Source organism: Hyla sarda, chromosome 5 (assembly GCF_029499605.1).
Source record: "Hyla sarda isolate aHylSar1 chromosome 5, aHylSar1.hap1, whole genome shotgun sequence".
Lineage (NCBI taxonomy): Eukaryota > Metazoa > Chordata > Amphibia > Anura > Hylidae > Hyla > Hyla sarda.
Genome location: NC_079193.1, coordinates 212,363,803 through 212,390,385, shown reverse-complemented (window position 1 = coordinate 212,390,385; position 26,583 = coordinate 212,363,803). Strand labels below are relative to the sequence as shown.

Sequence of the window (26,583 nt, the reverse complement as noted above, 5' to 3'; positions counted from 1 at the left end):
ATACAAACTTTTGATCCCCACTGTACAGTGCTCATAAACCATGATCTACTCTACTACTTATCGACATGAGTCTCAGGGATCATTCATGCTTTTTTGACCTCTTTGAAATATTTGATGGTTTTTACTGTTCATTTTTGCAATCCCCAAATCTAGTATGGCCTCCATGTTGGAAAAAGCAGTCCAGTGTGCATCTTGTACAATGTATGCAATCCTTGAACAGCAGTTTGTGGATGCATATTGTTGTGCGAGATGTGTGGAAGCCCAGATCCTGGATCTAGAGGAGCAACTGGTGACACTGAGACGCACTGACAACTTGGAGAGGAGTCTCCTGCTCACTGAGCAAGTACTCTCTGGGGTAGAGGTGGAGGAGGATAGTGCGACGGAGGTGCAGGACAGTCAGTCAGCTAGCTGGGTTACAGTTAGAAAACAGGGTAGAGGGAAAAGTGTCAGAGAGGCTAGTCCTGAACTGGCACACCCCAACAAGTTTGCCAGGTTGGCAGATGAAGGGGATGCCATTTCAGAGCTAGCACTACTGCATCAGGACTCTGACCGCCAGGGTGGTGTCTGCACCAGTAAGGAGGGAGGAGTGCAGGGCCAGACAGGTACTGGTAGTGGGGGACTCAATTATTAGGGGACAGACAGGGCGGTCTGTCACAAAGACCGGGATCGCCGAACAGTATGTTGTCTTTCTGGCGCTCGAGTTCGACACATAGTGGATCGGGTTGACAGGTTGCTGGGTGGGGCTGGAGAGGACCCAGCAGTCATGGTACATATTGGCACCAATGACAAAGTAAGAGTTAGGTGGAGTGTCCTTTAAAATTGATTTCAGGGACTTGGGCCGCAAGCTTAAAGCAAGGACCTCCAAGGTAATATTTTCTGAAGTAATACCTGTACCACGAGCCACAATAGATAGGCAACGGGAGATTAGGGAGGTAAACAAGTGGCTCAGAAGCGGGTGTGGGAAGGAGGGGTTTGGGTTCATGGAAAACTGGGCCGACCTCGCTGTCGGATACCGGTTCTACTGTAGGGACGGGCTGCACCTCAATGGGAAGGGTGCAGCTGTGCTTGGGGAGAAGATCACTAGAAGGGTGGAGGAGTGTTTAAACTAGGGACTGAGGGGAGGGACCCTACAACGAAGAGGGGGAAGATAGTTCAGATAGAGAGATGGGGGGGACTTATTAATGTACCTGAGAGTGGAGCAGAGGGAAGGGTTAGAATAGTTAATAGGGATAGGCTTCATAGGAAGAAAAAAACATACACCTTTGAATTGCATTTTGACTAATGCCAGAAGTCTGTCCAAGAAAACAGAGGAACTGGAGTAGTTGATGTCTGAGGAGGATTATGACATAGTGGGTATAACAGAAACTTGGTTGGACGATAGCTGTGACTGGGTGGCCAACATACAGGGTCATAGTCTATTCAGGAAGAAACGGACAAAATAAAAAATGTGGGAGGAGTTTGTCTTTATGTGAAATCGAGCCTGAAGGCCACACTGTGGGAAGATATACAGGAGCTAAACGATTATGTGGAGTCATTATGGGTAGAAATATATGGAGATAACAATAAAAAAAATTCTGATAGGGGTTTGCTATAAGCCACCAAACATAATGGAAGAGGCAGAAGATCAATTACTGAGGCAAATAAACAAGGCAGCAAATCAAAATGATGTGAAAATAATGGGGACTAACTATCCTGATATAAACTGGGAGACTGAGACCCTTGAATCTCATAAAGGAAACAGGTTTCTGACTATAGTTAAAGACCATTATCTGTCCCAAATGGTGCAGGGCCAAACCCGAAGGGGCGCCTTACTGGACTTAAAGCGCAACTGTCATGGATAGTGTACCTCCCAGACTAATACCATGATAGTATATATGATGACACTTGTAATGCAGCTATACCTTTGGCTGCTCTTTATCACACTTTATCAGCAGGAAAATAGTTCTATTGTGTGGTCAGCAACAATTTGATAGGCGTGGCTTGGGGTTCATAATGCCCCACCTCCGCCACGCCTATCCCCTGTAAGTGAGCGCTGGGACCACTGTGTGATTGACACACAGGTCCCCACCCCTGATGTTCATGATGTGCAGGCCGGTGTGACTCCTCTGAGCCTTTTACATATTATGTGCACCTTTATGAAATACAGTGCCTGTACTCCTTTCTTCTCCTGGTGCCGGAGACGCGCTGCTTCTGATTTCACTAGAGACAGCGAGAAAGCGCTCACTCCAGTTGTCTTCCACCAGCTCAGTTCGCCTGTACAGTGCTAGAGGCAGAAAACGAGCTCTCTGCCTTTAGTGATAGCAGAAGTAGCGCATCTCTGGCACCAGGGGAAGACAGAATGGGAGTATGGGCACTGTATATCATAAAGGTGCACATAATATGTAAAGGCTCAGTTGAGCCACGCCGGCCCGCACATCATGAACATCGGGGGTGGGGACCTGTGTGTCTTACAGAGATTCTTAATTGTAAGAGCAGTTAGACTGTGGAATTCTCTGCCTGAGGAGGTGGTCATGGTGAACTCTGTAAAAGAATTCAAAAGGGGTCTGGATGCATTTTTGGAGAATAATAACATTACAGGTTATGGATTGTAGATCTAGAAGGACAGAAGATTGATCCAGGGATCTATTTTGATTGCCATATTTGGAGTCGGGAAGACCATTTTAACTCTAGTACGAGTTTTTTTTTTTTTTTTTGCATTCCTCTGAATCAACTCAGTAGGGACTCATTAGGGATATAGGTTGGACTTTATGGACTCTGGTCTTTTTTCAACCTTATGAACTATGTTACTATACTGTGCTCTTTTCATGTGGTGGTTTCTTTTAGCAGCCAACAGTTCCTGTCAATGACCAGCACCAATGATCACGCTGATATTGGTAATTTAAATCCTTAAAGGGTACCTGTTATCAAACCATATTTTCTAAACTAACTCAGATTATATTCCCTAATTACTCCTAACGCCCCTCCTGCCCTTAAAACATTTTCTAAGCTTTAAAAAGCCCTGTATCATACTTTTCCCCTTGCTCACATTGTGTGAGCTCCTGACAGGAGAAAGTGGGCATTCCCCAGCAGGCGAAACGACACAGTAGACTGCGAGAGCTGTGCCTCGCCATGCCCCGCAGGCACTTCCTAAGTTTGCTCTCCTGCCAGGCCGAGAGGAGACCAAACTAACTGATTGACTTGAGGCACGGAACAGAACAGAGCCACCTAGTGGCCATTTTTTCAGTCACATTTAAATCATATAAAGGTTGAGAATTTTAACAGCAAGTAAATAGCAAAGTGTCTTTATAATTACATAAGGAACAATATATTAAAAGTTTAGTTTGGTGACAGGTACTCTTTTTAACTGCTGAGATCAGGGATGATCGCAACATTTAAGTGCATTGACAGGAGCATCGTCAGTCAGGTACCTGATCGGTACCTCCACAACATATAAGCAAAAACACGATCTAACAGCATTGATTAATATAAGCAATCTAATTATTGCTTATAAAAGTCCCCTATGGGTTCTTAAAGGGGTGCTCCGGTGCTTACACATCTTATCCCCTATCCAAAGGATAGGGGATAAGATGCCTGATCGCGGGAGTCCCGCAGCTGGGGACGCCCGGGATCATGCACGCGGCACCCCGTTTGTAATCGGTCCCCGGAGCGTGTTCGCTCCGGGTCTGATTACCGGCGACCGCAGGCTATCACGCCCCCTCCCGTAAGCTTGCATTGAGGGGTGGAGGTAACGTCACACGGGGGCGGAGGCGTGACATCACACGCCGCCGGCCCTGCGGTCACCGGTAATCAGACCCGGAGCGAACACGCCCCGGGGACAGATTACAAACTGGGTGCCGCGTGCATGATCCCGGGTGTCCCCAGCTGCATGACTCCCGCGATCAGGCATCTTATCCCCTATCCTTTGGATAGGGGATAAGATGTGTAAGCACTGGAGTACCCCTTCAAAAAAGTTCTGTTATGAAAAATATGAAAAAAACTCACCCCTTAATAAAAATCCCTTTTCTAATTTTTCAAATAAAAAACAAGCCTATTTAGTGCCGCCGCATGCAAAACACTAAAAAATAGGTTTCTTTATCTTCTACGGTGACTAACATTTTGGTCAGATCCTTTATCAGGAAAAAATAAAAAAAAGTAAAAATAGCTATCAAAAATTCCATTGTAAGCCAAAACGGTACTAATGAAAACTATAGATCACATCACAAAATATTAGCTATTGCACAGCCTATTAGACAGAAAAAAAAAAAATTTTTAGAATGAAGCAATTTTAAGCATATTTATTTCGTTACAAAAAAAGTGACTTTTTAAAAAGTACATAAATTAAACAAAAGCTATATAAAATAGGTGTAGTTGTAATTTTTATTGACTCACGGAATAAAGATAGGACCTCAAGGGTCAAAAAGGCTTGGGTCATTGAAGGGTTAAAGACAATCTGTCGTAAACGCAGATCACTTTGGATTGTGGCCTCATTCACGAGGCAGCTTCTTTGTGGGTGCATTCACGAGGGACAAAGAAGCTGCAGATTTCCCACTGTGGAATCTGCAGCATCTTACAGTACCAGTAAAGTATTTGAGATTTTAACAAATCTTATCCGTTTGCTGCAGAAAGAATCTACACAAGAGGTCTCCTCCTCTTTTAAGGGGTACTCTGGTGCAAAACATTTTATTTATTTTTTTTTTTCAATCAACTGGTGCCAGAAAGGTAAACAGTATGTAAATTACCGTATTTATCGGCGTATAACACGCACTTTTAAAACTTAAATTTAAGGCAAAAAGCCTGCCTGTGTGTTATACGCCGATAAATCTTCTGGTCACTGATTTAAAGCGGCCACTTAAAATCAGTGACCAGCAACGTCTCCTCCCCGCTCTGGAAAACTGTGACTTGTTTTCTCCCGCACTATCCACAGGTACTGGTAGATAGTGCAGGAGACGCTGATTAATATGAGCCCGACTTTGTCCGGATCTGTGCTACCTTTTAATCCGCGTCTCCCGCAATATAAACCAGTACCTTTTGGATAGTGCAGGAGAAAACAAGTGACCGTTTTACTTTAAATTTTTCTTACCTCCCCCTCCCACATCATTCCCCCTTTTCACTGCTTTTTATAGTCTTTTTTATTTTCCTTACCTGGCTGCGCTTTTGCAGGTCAGGTCAGGCGGGGGGTCTTGCGGGCTGCGGTCAGTGAAGCAGATGAGTGACGTCCTCTCCCGGCTTCTCTGCGCGGAATCAGTGACGTCACTTTTCATTTCCTGTAGTCACCACCGAAAAGTGACATCCCTGATGCCGCGCAGAGGAGCCGGGAGAGGACGTCACTCATCTGCTTCACTGACCGCAGCCCAAAAGACCCCCTGCCTGACCTGACCTGCCAAAGCGCAGCCAGGTAAGGAAAATAAAAAAAACTATGAAAAGCAAGGAAAAGAGGGAATGATGAGGGAGGGGAAGAATAGCATAGGACAGTGGTCTTCAACCTGCGGACCTCCAGATGTTACTAAACTACAGCTCCCAGCATGCCCGGACAGCCAACGGCTGTCCGGGCATGCTGGGAGTTGTAGTTTTGCAACATCTGGAGGTCCGCAGGTTGAAGACCATTGGCATAGGAGGAACATGATGGGGGGCATGAGGAGACAGGTTGGGGGGGGATGATGAGACAGGGTGGGGGGATGATGATGGGGGACATGATGTGACAGGGTGGGGGGATAATGAGGGGGGAATGATAGGGGACATGATGAGACTGGGTGGGGGAATGATGAGGGGGGACATGATGAGACGGTGGGGGGATAAGACGGGGAAATCATCAGGGGGGATTGATGGGGGGCATGATGAAACGGGGAAATGATGAGGGGGGAATGATGAGACAGGGGGAAATGATGGTGGGGGGAGGCACTAAATGCTTAATGTCTGTATGGCTAGTGGTGGTCTATGACAGGGGGAAATGATGAGACATGGGGGGATGATGAGACATGGGGGGAGGCGATGAGAGGGGTAAATGTGGCACAGGGACTGATAAAAGGGAAGGAATGGTGTGGCACTGGAGGGGACGGGACCAAACTGAGGTGCAGAAGAAAACGAAGTTGGGGGGATGATGTGGCATTTAGTCCAAGTCATTTATTTTACATTTTATTTTTTTTAATTAAATTTCCCTGTTAAAATGAGAATGAATTTTATGAATGAGAATGAATTAAAATTTGTCAGCAGATAAGAACCATTTGGCCCATCTAGTCTGCCCAATAATCTGAATCCTATGAATAGTCCCTGGCCCTATCTTATATGAAGGATAGCCTTATGCTTATCCCATGCATGTTTAAACTCCTTCACTGTATTTGCAGCGCCCACTTCTGCAGGAAGGCTATTCCATGCATCCACTACTCTCTCAGTAAAGTAATGGTTGTTAGAACATACGGTCTTAATAATGTTTTACCATCTTCTCTAAGATGTCTTGTTACAACACTCTGTTCTACTTCCAGGTTGACCGGCTATGGCATACACCACTGCTTTGCTAAAAGCTTGATGGACCCTGAAGTCAATATGAACATGATGCACAACTTCTACGCCAACTACTTTGCCATGGCAGGCATTACATTGGCATCATGTCTGGCTATGTGTCCTGTTGTTGGATTTTTGGGTAGAAGAGGAGGGTTGTTGTTGTTCATGATTTTAACAGCGTTGGCATCGCTTCTTCAACTAGGTCTTCTGAATTGTAAGTAATGATTTCTATCTGTAGGTGAAGATCCTTCCTATATTAGTGGCTGACTAATGTTCTCATGCAGAAGGGGGTCTTAGAATTTACACTTATCTTAAGGATGCCCCAGCATAGAGATGTCACATTGACATTGTCATCTGTGGTCAATGGTGTAGCCATAAAGTGGTACAGTGGACGCTATCGCACCCAGAGTCCTCTTCTTTACTTAGTTTCCATATTATAAGAGATCCAAAAAGTGAATCTCACAAGTGTACTAAGGAATTTAATCTTTCACTATTACCCTAATAGGGTTATTCTCACCATAGACACTTATGACATATCCACACATGCTTGACTGTTTCTGTACTTTCCTTAGAAATGAATGGAGAGAGAGAGCTATGCACATGCATGGACTCCTTAAAGGGATACTCCACTGCCCAGCGTGGAACTAAATGTTCTGAATGCTGTTTTTATGCTGTGGGGGTCAGCCACGCCCCTTGTGACATCATGACCACGCCCCTCAATGCAAGTCTATGGGAGGACCCCTCCCTTAGAGTTGCATTAAAGGAGCGTGGCCGTGACTTCACAATGGGGCGTGGCCAGCCCCCGCAGCGTGTAAACAGCGTTCGGAACATTTAGTTCCAAGCTGGCCAGTGGAGTACCCCTTTTAGGGAGTGTGCCTCTAATCATATACATTTAGTACCATCACACTTTAACTATTTCTACCATTTAAACTAAAAAGCATTAGCATTCTATAAAATGGCTGTTCTACTGTAACCAAGAATACTGATGACATTTTAATAATTATTTTTATTTTTTTTCCTTTTTTCCCCCAATCCTGTTTAACTAGTGATTGGAAAATACACACTGCGCCCTGAGACAGGTATGATTTACTCTTCACATGTATATGGCATTCAAGAAACCTTAGCAGACAGTGAAACACTATAAATGTCACCTGTATGATCACGATCTTAATTATTTTCTGTTTTTGATATATTTTAAGGAATGAGCGAAACTGTGAAAAATAAATTCTCCATCATTTTCTCCATCATCGGGATGTTTTCCTCTCATGCAGTTGGAAGTTTAAGTGTGTTTTTCTGCGCTGAAATCACCCCCACTGTGATCAGGTAGATAATTTCTTACTTATCCTCTGTGTTTTCTTCTATACTGTGATTGTCATGTCTGGGTATACAGTGCACGGATTGTCACTAGGTTTGAAGTTTGTAAAACAGACTTTCGCTTTAAAGGAAGGTCTATTTTAGAAAATCCATTTTCACGTTCTAAGTTATGGAATTCTGTATTCATAGAGGGGGTCCTCAATTCAGGATTCACTAAATTTGACTAGAGCTGAGATTGTATTCAGGGGACGAACTGTCCTGTTCTGCTTTAGTCTATGTTAACACTACGGAATTTTCATGTGAATTTGGGAATTGCGCTTGGGAATTCCTTTGTGTAATTGGGCCTCCCGCTGACTAATTAACACTGCAGAATATCTTACGGTACGATTATGTGCAGACTGCATTGCTTTCAGTGGTGACGGCGCAGGTCTGCACGGTTCTAGCACTGGAGGATTTCAGTAGCTGCTCAGACAGAATCTTTGAGCAGAATTCCTGGTCGGAATTTGGCGCTGAGACTCTGTAATATGAAAATTTTTGCAATTTTGCTGATTCCTTGCGTGGAATTTGTGCAGAATTTCTTGCGCTCAACACAGAGATTTTTGGCAGAATTCAGAGTCCCATTGACTTCAACAGACTGCTAAGGAATTCTGGAAAAACGATTGACAGGTTAAATTTTTTTGCAGAATCCATAATGCAGAATTTCCGCAGCAGAAAATTTGCTATGTGAATGGGACAATGGAAATTCCATTCACCACTTAACCACAATGTCAACTTTATGAGCAGAATTTCAATAGTTGAATTTTTCCTCCAGATTCTCCATGGAAATTGTAGCATGTGAACACAGCCTTAGGATATGTTCATACAGCAGAATGTCTGCACAGAATTCCGCAGAAGAATTCCGATGGAAATCCCGCCGTAATTTACTGCAGATTAATTTGAATGAGATTAATTCTACTTTCTGCAGTACGTCAAAATTTAAGACTAGTCTTATATTTTGCGGAATTCCACGGCAGGATCCCATTGAAATCAATGGGGCTTGAATTTTAGTGGAATTCTATGTTTAGATAACAAAACTTTGTAGAACAGAATTCCTCCAGACTTGTGAAAATTCTGCAGTGTGAACACCCTTAGGGTATTCAGTAGTAAAATGTGCGGAATATCAGTCTTGAAAACACGGGCGGACAATTCTGAACATTTGAAAATTCCGGCAAGCGCTAGGACCTCTCTGAAATGCTCATATGTCTCATAGATGGCAATGCATTTTCAAGCGAAATCTACAGAAAGAATACATATCTGTTCTTTCTGCGGACACTGGAATCATGGCGGAAACATCTGCTATAGAAATTCCATTGTGTAACCTGTTTAGCGGAATCCCATTCAAATCAATGGGATTCTGCTGCAGCAGAATGTCCATGTGGAATATTCCAGCAGAATTCCAGCTGTTTGGGCATGCTGGGAGTTGTAGTTTTGCAACAGCTGGAGACACACTGTTTGTAAAACACTACTCTACAAAGAAACATGCAGGTCCAAACTGATACAGGGCATAGTCCACAACAGATTTTCTAGGTTTTCTCCTTACAATTTCTGAGTTATACACAAAGCACAATACAGAGTATACATTTTGCCTGGAATGTTCCTTTTAATAAAACTTCCACGAGCCAGCGGCAGTTTTCGAGCATGAATTTCACCTACATTATAAAGCATATTGGGGGGCATTTATCAAAGGATTTATGTGTCTTTTTTTTAAACGTAACTTTGGTGCAATACTTTGGCGCAGTGTCTTTTTGCGCCAAAGTTTTGCACATCTTCTCCAATGTCATTTTTAGAACTTTCTCAAAATCACACGGTCCTGTGTGTGATTTTAACTTTTAGTCAGTAATTCATAATTTGCAAATCCCGTTTGGCGCAAATCCCCGCTGAGAAATTTTGCACATGGAAAACACACTTAGCAATGTCAGAAAATGTAAAGGCGTCAAAATACATTAAAAAAATTTTTTTTTGTGAAAGCAGCGACGCCTCCAAGGCTGCTCAATACTATCCTGCGACATAGTTGTCTCTGAGGAGCCTTCACCCTCTGTTGAGCCAGCATTGGACATGGCCACACAGGTTCAGGAAAGGTAAGCACTAAAGCAATGGTCTCCAACCTTCGGACCTCCAGATCTTGCAAAACTACAACTCCCAGCATGCCCGGGCATGCTGGGAGTTGTAGTTTTGCAACATCTGGAGGTCCGCAGGTTGAAGACCATTGGCATAGGAGGAACATGATGGGGGGATGATGAGACAGGGGGAAATGATGGGGGGATGATGAGACAGGGTGGGGGGATGATGAGGGGGGAATGATGGGGGACATGATGTGACAGGGTGGGGGGAATGATGGGGGACATGATGAGACAGGGTGGGGGGGAATGATGGGGGGCATAGTGGTCTCTGAGGAACCTTCACCCTCCATTGAGCCAGCATTGGACATGGCCACACAGGTTCGGGAAAGGTAAGCACTAAAGCAGTGGTCTCCAACCTGCGGACCTCCAGATGTTGCAAAACTACAACTCCCAGCATGCCCGGAATTGTAGTTTTGCAACATCTGGAGGTCCGCAGGTTGAAGACCACTGCACTAAAGTAATAAAAAAAAAAAAAAAAACTACCCAAGTTGAAAATAAAATCCATTTCACATGGTGGCTATAAACCCCACAAAAGAAAATAACTCATGTTGCTTGCTGATATACTGCAGGAGGGACTCCGATATTGCTGCTCTACAGGGTAAAATATGCCGTCCTCTGTGGTGGTAAGCTCTGTGTAAAAGGCGCTGTGAACAGCTGATTTCAACATTTGAGCCAAAATTACTAACAACGTGCGCAAAATGATAAATTTGGTGCATGTCCACGAAAACCAAAATGAAAAAAAAAGGGTAAAAGAAACTGTCAACAGGCAAAATTGATAAATACCCCCCATTGTCACCACGTCGTCTTTATATGCAAAGTGTGCCATGTGATCTTTTGTTTGGGGAGGGGGATTCTATTACATTATAACTATGGTATTAAAAGCCTTCCTTCCTACAGTATTGTTGTGTGGTGACTGGAGTTCATCGGCCTGCGTTCACTTATGAGATGTAACTGCTGCACACGTTCACAGCTGCTATGTCAGTCATGCAGATCTATCTCCCAGCAGTCATTGTAAAAGGACATAGATAAGAAGGTTAATACAATCCACATTGCAAAACTGTGTGAGAGGTTATTCTGGTATGTGCACCCATGAGTACAGAGTCATCGGCAAGGAACCACAATTAAACCCCTGACACCGGGGCTTTGGAATGGTACACTTACTGCTTGCTATGCTACTCCAGCTACTACACATCAGTTATTGCTGAACGGCAGAGACAGATTGTTCTTTGTATTATTGGGCATTTAGCATTCGACTAAGTCCATGACACGACAGAATGCTGAAAATGTATCTTACACGTTCAGCAAGGAAAATCACTGAATCAAACCTTGTTTACTAGGGTCCTGGTCACTGCTGACGTGCCGTAGGTGTTCATGGAAAAAAGGGAGAAGCAGTTGTTGGCAGGCAAAGCTGTAGGGCATGCTACCAGTAACTCTCGATTTCCTGGGCATAACAAGTCCCATTGGCTGTAACAAATAATTATGGGAGCCAGCTGGCTGTAGTCTGTACTAGGACACTGGAGATCTGTGAGGCACTAGCGGCATTGGAGCTATGTTGGATAGTATTCATCAGGCTCGGGGATAGATTTTCAGGGCAAATCACGGCTTGTTTAAATACAAACCCAAACTTTTATTTAACTTTAAGATTTGTGTCTTTTCAGACATAAAGGAGATAAGTGTAGTAGTGAATATACCTTTATTGGCTAAATGGATATAGATTGCAAGCTTTTAACCACTTAAGGATGCAGAGCATACAGGTACACCCTGCGGGTTTCTGGTCCCCTTCCCGTGACATCGCCGTAGTTGTAGTTTGTTGTAGTTTGTAGTTTTGAAACATCTGGAGGGCCACAGTTTGGAGATCATTGTGCAGTGGTCTCTAAACTGTGGCCCTCCAGATGTTGCATAACTACAACTCCCAGCTTGCTCGAACAGCAAGCTGCTGTCTCGGCATGCTGGGAGTTGTAGTTGCATGCCTCCAGCTATTGCGTAACTACATTTCCCAGCATGCCCTTCGGCTATCACTGCTTACTGGGAGTTGTAGTTTTGCCACAGCTGGAGGCACACTGGTGAGGAAACAGAGTTAGGTACCTAACTCAGTGTTTCCCCACCAGTGTGCCTTCAGCTGTTGCAAAACTACAACTCTCAGCATACACTGACAGACCATGCATGCTGGGAGTTGTAGTTTTGCAACAGCTGGAGGCACACTGGTGGGGAAGCACTGTGTTTGTCTGATACCCATCTGTGGTTTCCTCACCAGTGTGCCTCCAGTGGTGGAAAAATTACAACTCCCAGCATGCACGGTCTGTCAGTCCATGCTGAGAGTTGTAGTTTTGCAACAGCGGGAGAAGTTTGTGCACCCGCCCCATGTGAAAGTACAGGGTACATTCACACGGGTGGGGGTCTACAGTAAGTTTTCCCCTTTAAGTTTGAGCTGCGGCAAATTTTCTAACGCAGCTCAAACTCCCAGTGGGAAACTCTCTGTGGACCCCTGCCTGTGTGAATGTACCCTAAAACACTACACTACACAAAATAAAGAGTAAAACACTATATATACACAACCTTACACTGCCCCCCCCCCCCCCCATCCATAAAAATGTAAAATGTCTCGTATAGCACGGTTTCTAAAACAGAGCCACCAGCTTTTGCAAAACAACTCTCAGCATTGCCAGACAGCCACTGACTGTCCAGGCATGCTAGGAGTTTTGCAACAGCAAGAGGCACCCTGTTTGGGAAACACTGCCATAGGGTATTTGTGCTGGTGGAGGAAAGTGTAATGCTTGCACCCAGGTCTGCCCCTATGCAGATGCCTAATTTAGGCCTCAAATGTTCATAAGGAGAAAATGGCGCCCTGTCGAATTTCAAGGCAACAGTTTAGGGCCACATATGGGGTATTTCCGTACTCAGGAGAAATTGCATTACAAATTTTGAGGGCTTTTTCTCCTTTTACCCCTTATGAAATGGAAAAGTTGGGGTCTACACCAGCATGTTAGTATAAAAGAAATAAAAATGTTTATACTAACATGCTGGTGTTGTCCCATACGTTTCATTTTTGCAAGAGATGAAAGGAAAAAAAGACCCACAAAATTTGTAATGCAATTTCTCCTAAGCAGGGAAATACCCCGTATGTGGACGTAAAGTGCTCTGCTGGCGCACAACAGGACTCAGGAGTGAGAGCGCACCATGTACATTTGATGCCTAAATTGATGATTTGCACAGGGGTAAGGAATGTAAGGGGTACAGTGAGCATTAACACTCCACATGTGTTTGAGAAATTTCCGTTAAAGTTGGACATGAAAATGAAAAATTTGATTTTTTTCACTACAATTCTGGTGTTACCCCAACATTTTCACAAGGGGTAATAGGAAAAAGGCCCCCCAAAATTTGTAACCGCATTTCTTCTGAGTAAGGTAATACCCCATACGTGGATGTAAAGTGCTCTGCATGCGCACTACAGGGCTCAGGAGAGAAGGAGCGCCAATGGGCTTTTGGAGAGAGAATTTGGCTGGAATTGAAGGCCATTTGCGTTTTCAAAGAACAGTGGACCCCCCTACCCCCCCCCCCCCCCACACACACACACACAAACGTGACCCCATTTAAAAAAAAAAAAAAATCTAATTTTTCATTTTCAAGTCCAAATTTAGTCAAAATTTTCAGGCTCACTGTATCCCTTGTTACGTTCCTTGAGGGGGGTGTAGTTTCCCAAAAAGTGTGCCATGTATTTTTTTTTTTTTTACAATGATAGAAAAATTCGTTCTCCAAAATCCCACAATTGCTCTTTTCCTCTTGAGCCATGTTCGAGCCTGCAGAGCACTTTACATCCACATATGAGGTATTTCCATACTGAAGAGAAATTGTGTTACAAATTTTGGGGGTCTTTTTCTCCTTATACCCCTTGTAAAAATTGGAAAAAATGGGGCTACAAGAACATGTTAGTGTAAAAAAAAAATGGAGATTTTGATTTTTCTCCTCCACTTTGCTGCTATTCCTGTGAAACACCTAAAGGGTTAACAAACTTTTTGAAAATAATTTTAAATACTTTGAGGGTGCAGTTTCTATATGGGGTCATTAATGGGGGATTTCTCACAGAAAGGCCCCTCAAATCCATCTCAAACTTAACTCCTCCCTGAAAAATTCAGATTTTGAATTTTTTCGTGAAAATTTGGAAAATTGCTGCTATACTTTGAACCCCTCTGATGTCCTCAAAAAGTAAAAACAAGTCAACTTTATGATGCCAACATAAAGTAAACCTATTGTATATGTGAATCAATATATCATTTATTTGGAATGTCTATTTTCAAAGTTAGAAAAATGCTAGACTTTCATTAAATTTTGGAATTTTTCACCAACAAATTATGCAAGTATTGACAAAAATTTACCACTATCTTAAATAGAATATGTCACGAAAAAACTCTCTGAATCAAATTAATAAGTGAAAGCATCCCAGAGTTATTAATGCTTAAAGTGACAGTGGTCAGATGTGCAAAAAAAAGGGCTGAGTCCTTAAGGGGTTGGGACCTAAGAGGTCTTTTCATCAGGCAGGTTACAAAATAAATGTTTCCACCTTAAAAAAAATAAAAATACTCACCTGCTTCTCCCATTAAGCTCACCCTCTGCTGTTCCATTGGCTTCAGGTCCCCAGTGCTCACCGCTTCCTCAGGGTACGTTGCATTTGCAATACCCCTTTTAATAAATCAAGCATAATGTATTCACAATTATTGATACCACAAATGGGCTGCAAGGAGCAATATATATATATATATATATATATATATATATTTGGGTCTCAAGATGGGTGGCATAGTTATGGTTTCATGCACAGTTTTATATTTATCAGTTTAATCCTGCTAAAAGGGAACCAGTCAGGCGCTTGATGCTGCCTGAGCTACGAGTAGCATGAATCAAGCATACGGTTCCTCGATGCAAAGAGATATGTGACACTGTGAAATGTTGCAGTGTATCAGAGAACTCATAGTTGAAGGACGAGTCAGGAATTAAGACAGTAATTCAAATCTCTGTCTCTTTCTCCTCGCCCTTCTGGGCTTGAATGACAGTTCTCTCCCAAATCACAGGAGCCTTACTAAAACTGAAGCAATAGCTAACAAGACCCTGAATAGTCCTGCAATTTCTTTTTGTTTTGCTCTTGGACTTGGAAGGGTCTGCCTTATATCACTGACAAATGGTAGTATTTGTCACCTCAGCCAAACTAGCAACATTGGCGTCAAGCAGTGCTGCCATAATGATAATACCGCCTGTCTGTTTGCACATGTCCTACATATAATACCACGGGCAGCACCTTAGTTAGCACTGTTACCCTGCAGCACTGGGGTCCTGGCCAACATCTATGTAAAGTTTGCGTGGATTTCCTGCCAGTACTTCAGTTTTCTGCCCCACTCCAAGAAAATATACAGATAGGTTCACAGCCTTCCTTTTAAATTGGCCCTAGTCAGTGTATATGGAAATTACATTGTGTGCGATGACAACCACTCTAAAGTGCTGTGGCATGTGTATATAATAATAATACTTATATAGTGCCAACTCATTCTGCAGCACTTTCCAGTTTCAGTATGTAAGTAACACAAATGTGACATTTATATGGAGGCCTGGGCCACCTTCATGATGGCTTATCATCTTTTTTGAGCTTCACATGATGTGGACTATTTTGATTGATGGCCATTTTCTCTGGCACATTAGCCCTGATTTACTAATGTCAACTCGACTCTTTTTGACAGGTTGTGCGACCAAATTTGTGTCGCATAGACCATGCGACACAATTTCCCACCAAAAGATATCACACACACATGCGCTGCGGGGGGCATAAGATAGCACCGGGGGAATATATATATATATATATACACATACACATATACACATACACACACGTGCTGCGGTGGGGACAAGACATATAGCGCAGCAGGGGCAAGATATATAGAAGCTGTGGGAAGCCAGACATATACATTCCCCCCGCCATTCTATATATCTTTCCCCACCGCAGCTCTTCTATTTAAAAAAAAATAAAAAATAAAATTAAAAGTACACTGTATATGGCTGGGGAGGAGCATGCCGCCCGCTCCCCTGCTTAATAACTCTGTGCGATACAAAAAAACATAAGAGCGACAGATAACTTCCCTGCGACAGAAAAAAGAGACGACCAACAGATTAATAAATCAGGGAGAAAAATACTCTGAGTAAAGCTGAAATCACTCCAAGATAAACACTTAATTCTTAGTAAATCAGGGCTATTGTTTTTGATGCTGTCTGATGCATTGTGCTCGATGAAACATGATCTGATGCCATCTTGCTCTTATTTCCAGAAAAGATTTATTTCATATAGATACATACATGTATAAAGGTCATTTATCTAAACCTGAAACATATAATGAGAAATGAGGCCCTCAGATAAGTACATTTTCTGTACCTGTGATGTGTATTCATAGCAGGAAGCCCACATTAAAGTGTAACCTCCATTGGGTACAGAGCCAGAGTGGATCAATGCATTCTCTGTATAGGTCTTTGGAATACAATGGCGCTGTATGTATAAAGAATAACAGTGTCATAAAAAGAAGCTTGACACCAGTAAGGAAGCAAACTTGTTTACTTTCTATATTCTATCACAAACTTTCCACTCTTTTCTGTTGACTATTTTTCCCGCAACCTCCTAACCTCTCTAACTTCTTTGAACCTAACCAATAGAATTGGAGGATAACCTTCAATGGGGTGGGGGTAGTGCCCTACTTAATATGCGGAATAGCCATGAGAGGTGGATGTTTTCCTCCGATTTCACATAATCTGATGGTTGTTGCATCACACTATAGGATCCTGTCTAGTTCTTAAGTCCCTGAATGATTCCTTTTGTCTGGTAAATATTCCCACCGAGGGAGCGTGTTGGTCTCTGAAGTTAATTAGCCGCAGCACTTGAGAATAAGGAAATCTTGGCTTTTTCTTGTAACCCCTTCTTCACGGAAATAATGTGAAAAATGACTTGATAAAAAAGTAGATGAAAGGTATTTTAGAAATATCGATAAATATTTCTTGAGAAAAATATCTTCTTTTTCTAGCTTTCAGTCTACCATACCAGTCTTCCATATGCTATGGAATGTGAAGTTTGCAGATACTTCTACTATTCTTCCTGATTCTTGCCATACATTTGCACACACTGAGTGTGCATGTGTTCTCAGTAAGGAGAGGCTAATAGGTTGCTGTACACCGGCCAGATACACCTGCTGTGTGAACAAATAGTCCAGTGTGTCCAGATAATTTGCATGGATACCATAAAGTTGGCTGTATGCATAGAACCGCTGTCAGCTAAACGACCCATGCATTTTGCCTAGACAAGCATGTGTACTTATTTCCCAAATGCCTACCAGATATGCTACCAGACATTTCTGAAAGCAGGGTATCTGCCTGATCAAAAAAGGATTGAGCAAGTTAATCCTGACAATATTGGTGGATTTAGATTAGGGCTGCGACTAAGGATTATTTTGATTAATTTTACTGATTATTGTTTCGATTAATCGGATAAAAATAACCATAGGGGAGAAGAAGATAATTTATGAGTTAGAATAGGGAGGGTGTTATTGAGGGGAGGGGATCGGACTGAAGGTCTTCTGTGTGTTTGGGATGCATTGTGCTTTTTATTATATTAAAATACATTAATAATTCTTTTAAATAGAATTTCCTTTTTTTTCTATATCTTACCTGTGGCCAGATAGGAGGGGCAGCACATTCTCTTGTTGTCCATCCTACGTGCCCCAGCAGCCCATTTAGTGAAGAGGGGGCAAGCACACAATCTTCTACTTCCTGCAACTTCTCTCTGCAACTACTGTAAGTCTTTAGCACAGAGACTGACAACCGGGGATTTACGATAGCTTCAGAAAGGGGCTGCAGGAAGCGGAAGATCTTGTGTGCTGGGCTCTTCACTAAACAGACTGCCGAGGACCACAGTTGCATAGATTAAACATATACAGTGGATGTCCACGCTTTTCAAATGGTGCTTGTGCTTCTCCAGAGCCAAAATTGCATCTAAGATGTTTGGGAACATTCTGTTAGCCCAACATTTCTTAAAGGGGTACTACTGTGGAAAACTTTTTTTTTTAATCAACTGGTGCCAGAAAGTTAAACAGATTTGTAAAGTCTTTCTATTAAAAAAAAATCTTAATCCTTCCAGTACTTTTTAGGGGCTGTATACTACAGAGGAAATGTTTATCTTTTTGGATTTCTCTTATGTCACGACCACAGGCCTCTCTGCTGACCTCTGCTGTCCATTTTAGGAACAGTCCAGAGCAGCATATGTTTGCTATTTTCTCCTGCTCTGGACAGTTCGTAAAATGGACAGCAGAGGTCAGCAGAGAGCACTGTGGTCATGACATAAGAGAAATCCAAAAAGATAAACATTTCCTCTGTAGGATACAGCCCCTAAAAAGTACTGGAAGGATTGAGATTTTTTAATAGAAGTAATTTACAAATCTGTTTAACTTTCTGGCACCAGTTGATAAAAAAAAAAAGTTTTCCATGGTAGTACCCCTTTAAAGGGGTACTCCACTCCCTAGTGTTTGAAACATTTAGTCCCGAGCGCTGGGAGCGGGTTTCAGGGGTCGCCTAGAAGTCTATGGGAGGGGGTGTGACCACCGCCACGCCCCCTTCTATAGACTTTCATTGAGGGGGCGGGGCATGATATCATGAGGGACGGGACATGACGTCATGAAGGGGGCGTGGCGACCCTCGAAGCCCGCTCCCAGAATTTGGAGTGGAGTACCCCTTTAAGCACCTTTTTAATAAAGTTTCATAAAGCCTCAGCCCTTCCCTCCCTACAAAGACTAACAAACAGAAAAAACACAAGTCTGCAGTATAGTCCCTGGCAACATGTATCAGTCAAGGCTAGCGGGTTAAACAGCAGCCACTAGGGACAACCCTGATGACTCATGATTCGGGCAGCATGAAAGTGATGAAAAGTTCCCTTTAAGGCTGTGATCACACGCTATTACCAGCAGCGGGTTTCACGCTGCGGGAAACCTGCTGCGAGTTACACTACCATTGATTTGAATGGTTCCACAGATATTCCGCAATAGTGTCAGATTTGCGGACTGTCCGCGGACCCATTCAAATGAATGGTAGCGTAATTCGCAGTGGGTTTCCTGCAGCGAGAAACCCTTTGCCAGTTACTAGCGTGTGAATGCTCCCTTAAGGTATTATTCGCACAAATAAAATCATAGAGCCCAAATACAAAAGCTATAACTTGGATTCTTCACCTAATCATCAATGACAAGCATGCCACCACAGTGATGGGCTTCTTGTTGTTGTTGTGTTTTTTTTTTTTTTTTTTTTTTTTTTTTTTATGCCAGGTTTATAAAAATTTGGCAAAAAAAAGGAATTGTTGCTCACCAACCAATCACTAGAAAGCATTATAAGAAAAGCAAAACTGTGATGAGTTGCCATGGATTTTTTTTCACTTAGAAATGCAAAATAGAGAAGCGTTCGTTTTAAGGAAAAGCCAAAATATGCCAAGATGTTTTAATATCCATTTATATATTTACATGAATTTTTCCATTTCTACCCTACAGTGTATTTAGAAAAAAGCACTTTCCCACGTTTGCATTATGTGGACTACAGTGCTTTCAGAAAGTTTTCAGATCCAATCCCTTTTTTTTTTTATGTTGAAGACATGTGGTAAAATAAAATAAAAATTCTATCCCCCCCCCCCCCCCATTCTGCACTCAATACCCCAATAATGACAAGTGAAAACTGAATGTTAGAAATCAACAGTCCAATAATAGAAAGAAATCTCAGCACTGCGTCCAACACTTATGACCAGCTTCACTGTGCTCCAGCAAATAAAGTCCCAACCAGACAGACTCCACTGCAGATGGCGGTTGTAGTGACGCTCACTCAAAGTAAAATAATCCCAACTTGCAAAATGAGATAAAGAGGGCACTCACCATTCAGATGCTTGCTTACATGTATGTTTATTTCAGTGGACACTGTCAGATAAAAAAAACTTTTATACTTTGTACATCTTGGCAAAACATTAACCTTTCTAATATACTTCATAAGAAAATGTTACTCCCTTTTTAAAGAAATAATGGCTTATAGAACCATGGCTTTATCTAAGCTGAAGCACAGGCATGGACAAAGTCCAGTAAGTGAGGCTCTCCTGTCTGATAGTACTCCTCTGTGCTCTCTCCTGTCTGATAGGACTCCTCTGTGATCTCTCCTGTCTGATAGCACTCCACTGTGCTCTCTCCTGTCTGATAGTACTCCACTGTGCTCTCTCCTGTCTGATAGTACTCCTCTGTGCTCTCTCCTGTCTGATAGTACTCCTCTGTGCTCTCTCCTGTCTGATAGGACTCCTCTGTGCTCTCTCCTGTCTGATAGGACTCCTCTGTGATCTCTCCTGTCTGATAGCACCCCACTGTGCTCTCTCCTGTGTGATAATACTCCTCTGTGATCTCTCCTGTCTGATAGGACTCCTCTGTGATCTCTCCTGTCTGATAGGACTCCTCTGTGATCTCTCCTGTCTGATAGGACTCCTCTGTGATCTCTCCTGTCTGATAGGACTCCTCTGTGATCTCTCCTGTCTGATAGGACTCCTCTGTGCTCTCTCCTGTCTGATAGGACTCCTCTGTGATCTCTCCTGTCTGATAGGACTCCTCTGTGATCTCTCCTGTCTGACAGGACTCCTCTGTGATCTCTCCTGTCTGATAGCACCCCACTGTGCTCTCTCCTGTGTGATAATACTCCTCTGTGATCTCTCCTGTCTGATAGGACTCCTCTGTGATCTCTCCTGTCTGATAGGACTCCTCTGTGATCTCTCCTGTCTGATAGGACTCCTCTGTGATCTCTCCTGTCTGATAGCACTCCACTGTGCTCTCTCCTGTCTGATAGGACTCCTCTGTGATCTCTCCTGTCTGATAGGACTCCTCTGTGATCTCTCCTGTCTGATAGGACTCCTCTGTGATCTCTCCTGTCTGATAGCGCTCCTCTGTGCTCTCTCCTGTCTGACAGGGCTCTTCTGTGCTCTCTCCTGTCTGATAGCACTCCTCTGTGCTCTCTCCTGTCTGATAGCACTCATCTGTGCTCTCTCCTGTCTGATAGGGCTCCTCTGTGCTCTCTCCTGTCTGACAGGGCTCTTCTGTGCTCTCTTCTGTCCTATCAGACAGAGGAGTGCTAGTCCACCCTCACTTACTGGACTTTGTCCATGCCTGTACTTCAGCATGGATAAAGCCATAATTTTCATATGAAGTATATTATAAAGGTTAATGTTTTGCCAAGATGTACAACATATAAAACGTTTTTGAATCTGACAGTGCCCATTCAAGTACAAAAAACACGTCGGTGCTATGGGCATGAGAGGGACAGGGGGGGTTGGCTGGGGGGGGAGAGTGTTTCTCTGAGCGATGGTGCCATTTGGCGATTGACTAGGGGAGGAGTACAGGGGTGTGCCTTTCAAAATCATGTCACCAAAAGGTGATTTTATTCAAGTTGTAGAGACATATGGTTTGATCAAGAGAATGGAAGGCCACCAGAACTAAATGCAGTGTTATAGCAAAGGGTCTGAACTTAGTTTTTTGTAATTTTAATACATTTTGCAAAAATAGAACAAAATGTGAATGAACGTGTTGCAGTTCCTCCCACTTTTTTCATTTCTTTGCCACGGCCTTCAATAGTTATTATTACGGACTTTACCTATTGTACAGGATGTATCATAACCCTGGAGAAAATGATTGTGTTGTGGCTGAGGCTTAAAGAATCTAAAGGTAAAATGTATTATTATAAAAGGAAGCAAGGGGCAATAAGCTGGCTTCAAATCAGTATGAGGGTGGGGAACACTCCGTGTGCTCCATTTCTCCATCTCTATATATACAGTTTATGTGGCTTTCATGAAAAAAAATAATAATAATTCTCTGGTCAGTTCCTGCCCTCTAGTGGTAACAAGTGAAATAAAAACACCTGACCGTTTTTTACCCTGTTGTTGAATAAAAACCCACGCTTGTCCATGACACGAATGCATTCACGCACGTTTAAGCATAAAAACTCACCTTTTTAGATTGTAGTTTTAGCTAGTCTTTAAGCCAGAGACAAGTTGACTGGTTCATGCAGTGTCTTGCTTGTATATTACACAGTACATACAGCTGCTATATAGATAATAATCAGCATTTAGTACCTAATTGTAATCATGTGCTTATCCCCCATGGATTATAAATCTTTATGGTGGCCATACACTTTACAGAAATATTGGGTATCAAGTAACACTCTGATGTACATGAGGATATTGGATCTTAATTTTACATGCAGCATACAATATGTCCTGTTTTGTTTATGGCTCCATTCACACTTGCATTGTGGGCTACTATGAATTGCCAAATCCATCAAAGAGAAGATACCATAGGCACTCAACAGGACCACGTTAACATATGGTACCCATTGGTTTTTGTTGTGGTCTTAATCATCTTAAAGGGAATCTGTCATCGATGTCACCCACACTAACCTGTTGGTAGAGGCGTGTAGTGTGAGTGACACTGATAACTATTCTTACCTACCCCCTATCAGTGATCCACTTCACCCATTATCCTCCTCTTTTGGGCGACAGGCTTGGTGCTTAGACGGCACTCCAGGAACACCGCAACTGCTTCTTCACGCGGTCCTGCTGTGAGCAGGCTTGAGAAAGCAGCAGCGGTGATATCAGCAGGCTCCTAGAATGCCGTCCGTGCACCAAGCCTGCTGCCCAAACAGGTAGGATAACGAGCGATCAAAGCGATGGATCGGGAGTAGGTAAGTTTCAGTATCATCAGTGTCACCCGCACTTCCTGCCTGTACCAACAGGTAAGTGCTGGTGACACTGATATGATTCCCTTTAACAAGCAATATAGCACTGCAGATCCAATTCGTCCTGTCAATATGCTAAAATGGAGCATCTGATAGCATTGTAAATAATGTGTAACATGTACCACAGTATGTGTGTATAAAATATCTTTACTCTTGCTATATTCATTTCTAAATAAATATACCACCCCTTGATGGAGGAACAACATTTTGTTTTATGGTGTATTTTTGTTGCTTCTGTATGGGCATGTTTGGAATGTATTATTCTGTAGTTGCTTAATCTAATTATTATGTTTTTTTTTATCTATCCTTTAGGTGTGGAGGCTTGGGATTGGTTTTAGCCAGTGCTGGTTTCGGCATGTTAACAGCCCCCATCATGGAGCTTCACAATCAGAAGGGGTACTTCCTCCACCATGTCATCTTTGCCTGCTGTACTTTGATTTGTATCATTTGCATTCTTCTATTGCCTGAAAGTAAAAACCAAAGCCTCCCGGAAAACATCCCTCACGGAGAGCATTATACCCGTCAACCTCTCCTACCTCATAAGAAAGGAGAGCAACCACTCTTGTTAACAAACTCTGAACTCAAGGACTACTCTGGTCTCCATGATTCTGTAGCGATGGGAGATGGTGTATCTGAAAACACCACGGTCAATGGTATAAAGTCAACATAGCTGGATAACTGCCATGGAGAAACATCTTGTGTATTTATTGTTTCCCCTTTGCACAGGTCTTTCAGACCAACCATAGGATTTTCTAGTATTGGGGTGTTCTCCCACACAGCTGCTAAGTCTGCTTAGGCCCCTTTAACCTTATGGAAAACACCAAAAGGAAATTCAGCCTCTAATACTCCAGGATATCAAGAAGTGATTTTGTCTTTATTGGTGATGAACTAATCCGAACGTTGGTTTCCACCAACATATCTGTTACATCCTTTCCGGTCATCTGTAGGATAATCTGTATACATGGACAAGAACACAATATGAATGACTGTGATTCCTATTTATTTTATAGAGGAATTCTGTCTCCACCCCATTCATTACATTTACAGCTGCCTAAGTAACATTCAAATAAAGTGAAAAGGCAAGAAAAATAGTATCCAAACTTTGGTTCCTGGATGAGAAGCTTTCTGATGGTGCAAAGGAGGAACCTGTCAAACCAACATAGTGGGAGGTTTCTGCTCATCATTTGGACACTTATCCACATATGCCTAAGTGAATATGAAAGTTAAGACCGAGCTAATGGACTCCCCAAGTTCAAATACTTTTTTTTTTTTTTTCTGCTAGAATACTTGAGCAATACAGAAGAGTTGGGAAAAGAGAAATACCACTACCTTGAAAGCCTGTTAGCTGCCACTATTCTAGAACTTGCAGCTATTACTGAGTATACCTTATGGTTACCCCTCAGGTTTTACGTCTTACATTGAAGACACTTGGGAAAAGGCTTTTAAAGATGTCAAGTGAATATGTGCCAAATTCTGCAGAATACTCTTCCCTCCTGTATGAACAGAACGTTGGCTATGGAAGGCAGAGTTATTTTCCCATTTAGATAATGGGGTTGTCCCACTATGGACCCTTATCACCCATCCACAAGATTAGTCATGAATGTCTGAGCTCTGGGGTCGTGACCACTTGGACCTCCACTGACTACTCGGTACTTGTCTGTTTCCATCAGCCTCATAGCCATGGAGTGAAACAGCACTGCTCCATTCACACTTTACATGGCCAAGTAGTGATCAGTGGTGGTCCCAGTGTTTAGGCATTTGTCACCTATCCTGTGGATAAGTCATGGTTTCCATTAATGCCTCTGTGATGTATAGCAATCCTAATGATAGGTCCAACCATATGTGCTGGTCAGTAGGAGATTGTAAATTCTATATCATTGTAGAAAACATTAGTTCCATCAGTAGAAGCAAGTAACACTTTGCTTTACATGGGTTATGATCAACCACAAAGCAGGAACTCCTAATTCACGATGGTTGTAGATTTGGTCAGAGTGTATATCCATACTAAATGACCCATGATGCTTTTCTGATCTTTTCAGAACTGTGTCTTGTACTCAGTGGAGGATTTGATAAACCTCCCTGACTAGTAGTAAGACTTACTAAAACCACGTGAAGCGGAATCTTTTTATTGTTGGATGGGTGTGAATTTGTAGAAATCTTTACTATTCTGTGGATGGGCAGATACAGGACAATACACATGCAGGGTATACCTAATCTCTAGCTTGGTGCAGAGCTTATTTATACACTGGTTAACCAACAAGAAATGAGTCCATAGGCAGCACCATTTCCATCCTGTATGTTCTATTAGTGAAGTTCTAACACCTTGCTGAGAGATTGGCCTTCACAAGGGTATCAAGCCACACAACCTGCTGATGAGTGTATTCATTGTAACTGTTACATTAGTGCTTTCTAGTTGAATACTGTTAACCATAATGTGAACTATGCTGTTGCTGTCGGGGTTTTTAGATGCATCATATGGAAGAAAGAAAAAAAAAAAATTGTGACCGATCTAGTTTTGTGATCTGGAGGGAGGGAAGTCGGGCTTTGTACAGATGCAAAATCAATGTTAGTATTTTAATAAATGTTGCTAAATGTTGTGGAGCCAAAATCACGGGTCACCAAATTGGAAGAAGTGCCATTAAATGAACTGTGAGTGTTGATCACTTTACTGTCGGGATGACTTAAAGCGCACTGCATCCTCTCTGAAACAGATGGGGATATGATGCACCTTAAAAAAACAAAAAAAACATAACAGAAAAAAAAACAAAAAAAACTAATGTGTTCTGAAGTGTACCGTGAGTGTTTTGGAGGAAATTTAGCCTATTTTATTCCAGGTGTTTAACACCAATCCCTCACATTTCTGTTCCTTTCTAAGAGTAATAACTTTTAATGTCTTCTTTGTACAGTAATCTTGAAGCAATCATCCATGAATTGTTGACATAGTACTGTAGACTTGTCAAACCACTACTGCTAATCCTGTTGTCTTCGCCATTATTTTAAGAGCCAGAGCAATAGGTTATACTGGGCACTCATACCAAGGTAGATTTTATTTGTCTCTTTTTAACACTAACATTACGGCTGGCCATCAGTTCCATTAATATACGAAAAAATGTGTCAAGTTGAAATGCCCTGCTAGAATGAAGCTGTGGCTGATAGGGTAAAAATGTTTGAAATTATACAAAAGGAATCATGACGGATCATTTGTTCAGTATGACCTGTAAAATACAGATTAGAGTTACATGAAATTAATTTCTACACGATCAGCATTTTTCTTGCCATAGGCATTTATGAAAATTGTCTTTTTTATGTTTTCTGTATGAGACAAGGACAATAATGTTTTGGTCTAGGTTTACTTTTAGCACATACATGTTTTAGTACTTTCCTGTTTTTGTTTGATCTTCAGGAGTAGTTTGGTGGTACACATCCATAGCACAAGCTTTCCAATTGAGTACTGAAATGTCTTAAAAATTAAATGTGTGCATGTCACCTGGTTGTATCTGCGCAAAAACTATTTGTACTGTATGTGAACAGGAATAAAAACCTAAACAAAATCAGGTGCTTGATTGTTTCTGTGACTGATGTTCATAACAGCATGTATTAGAAGTGAGGGTTATTTTATTCTACACGTATGGACCCACAAAAAGTATGAATCTTCAAAATGTAAAACTGTAGCTGTGCTGTACACAATGATACATAATTTAAAGGGGTAGTCCGTGATAGTCTATAGCTCCGTTATACCAACGGTCGTGTGGGACAGAGGAAGGTTAATCGTCAGACTACTCCTTTAACCTCTTAACAACAATGGACATAAATGTAC

The 26,583-nt window shown here is 42.3% G+C and overlaps 1 protein-coding gene across 1 annotated transcript in view; it reads left to right on the top strand.

The window, feature by feature from the left end:
• The window catches only part of SLC22A23 (solute carrier family 22 member 23), a 142,305-nt gene extending 115,988 nt beyond the window's left edge, over window positions 1-26,317 (top strand). Inside the window, exons 7-10 of the mRNA XM_056521066.1 lie at window positions 6,459-6,691; window positions 7,524-7,556; window positions 7,677-7,800; window positions 23,079-26,317. Coding sequence (XP_056377041.1) covers window positions 6,459-6,691; window positions 7,524-7,556; window positions 7,677-7,800; window positions 23,079-23,436 — 748 coding nt within the window. The 3' untranslated portion in view covers window positions 23,437-26,317. The remainder of the gene's footprint in view (window positions 1-6,458; window positions 6,692-7,523; window positions 7,557-7,676; window positions 7,801-23,078) is intronic.
• The last annotated feature ends 266 nt before the right edge of the window (window positions 26,318-26,583 follow it).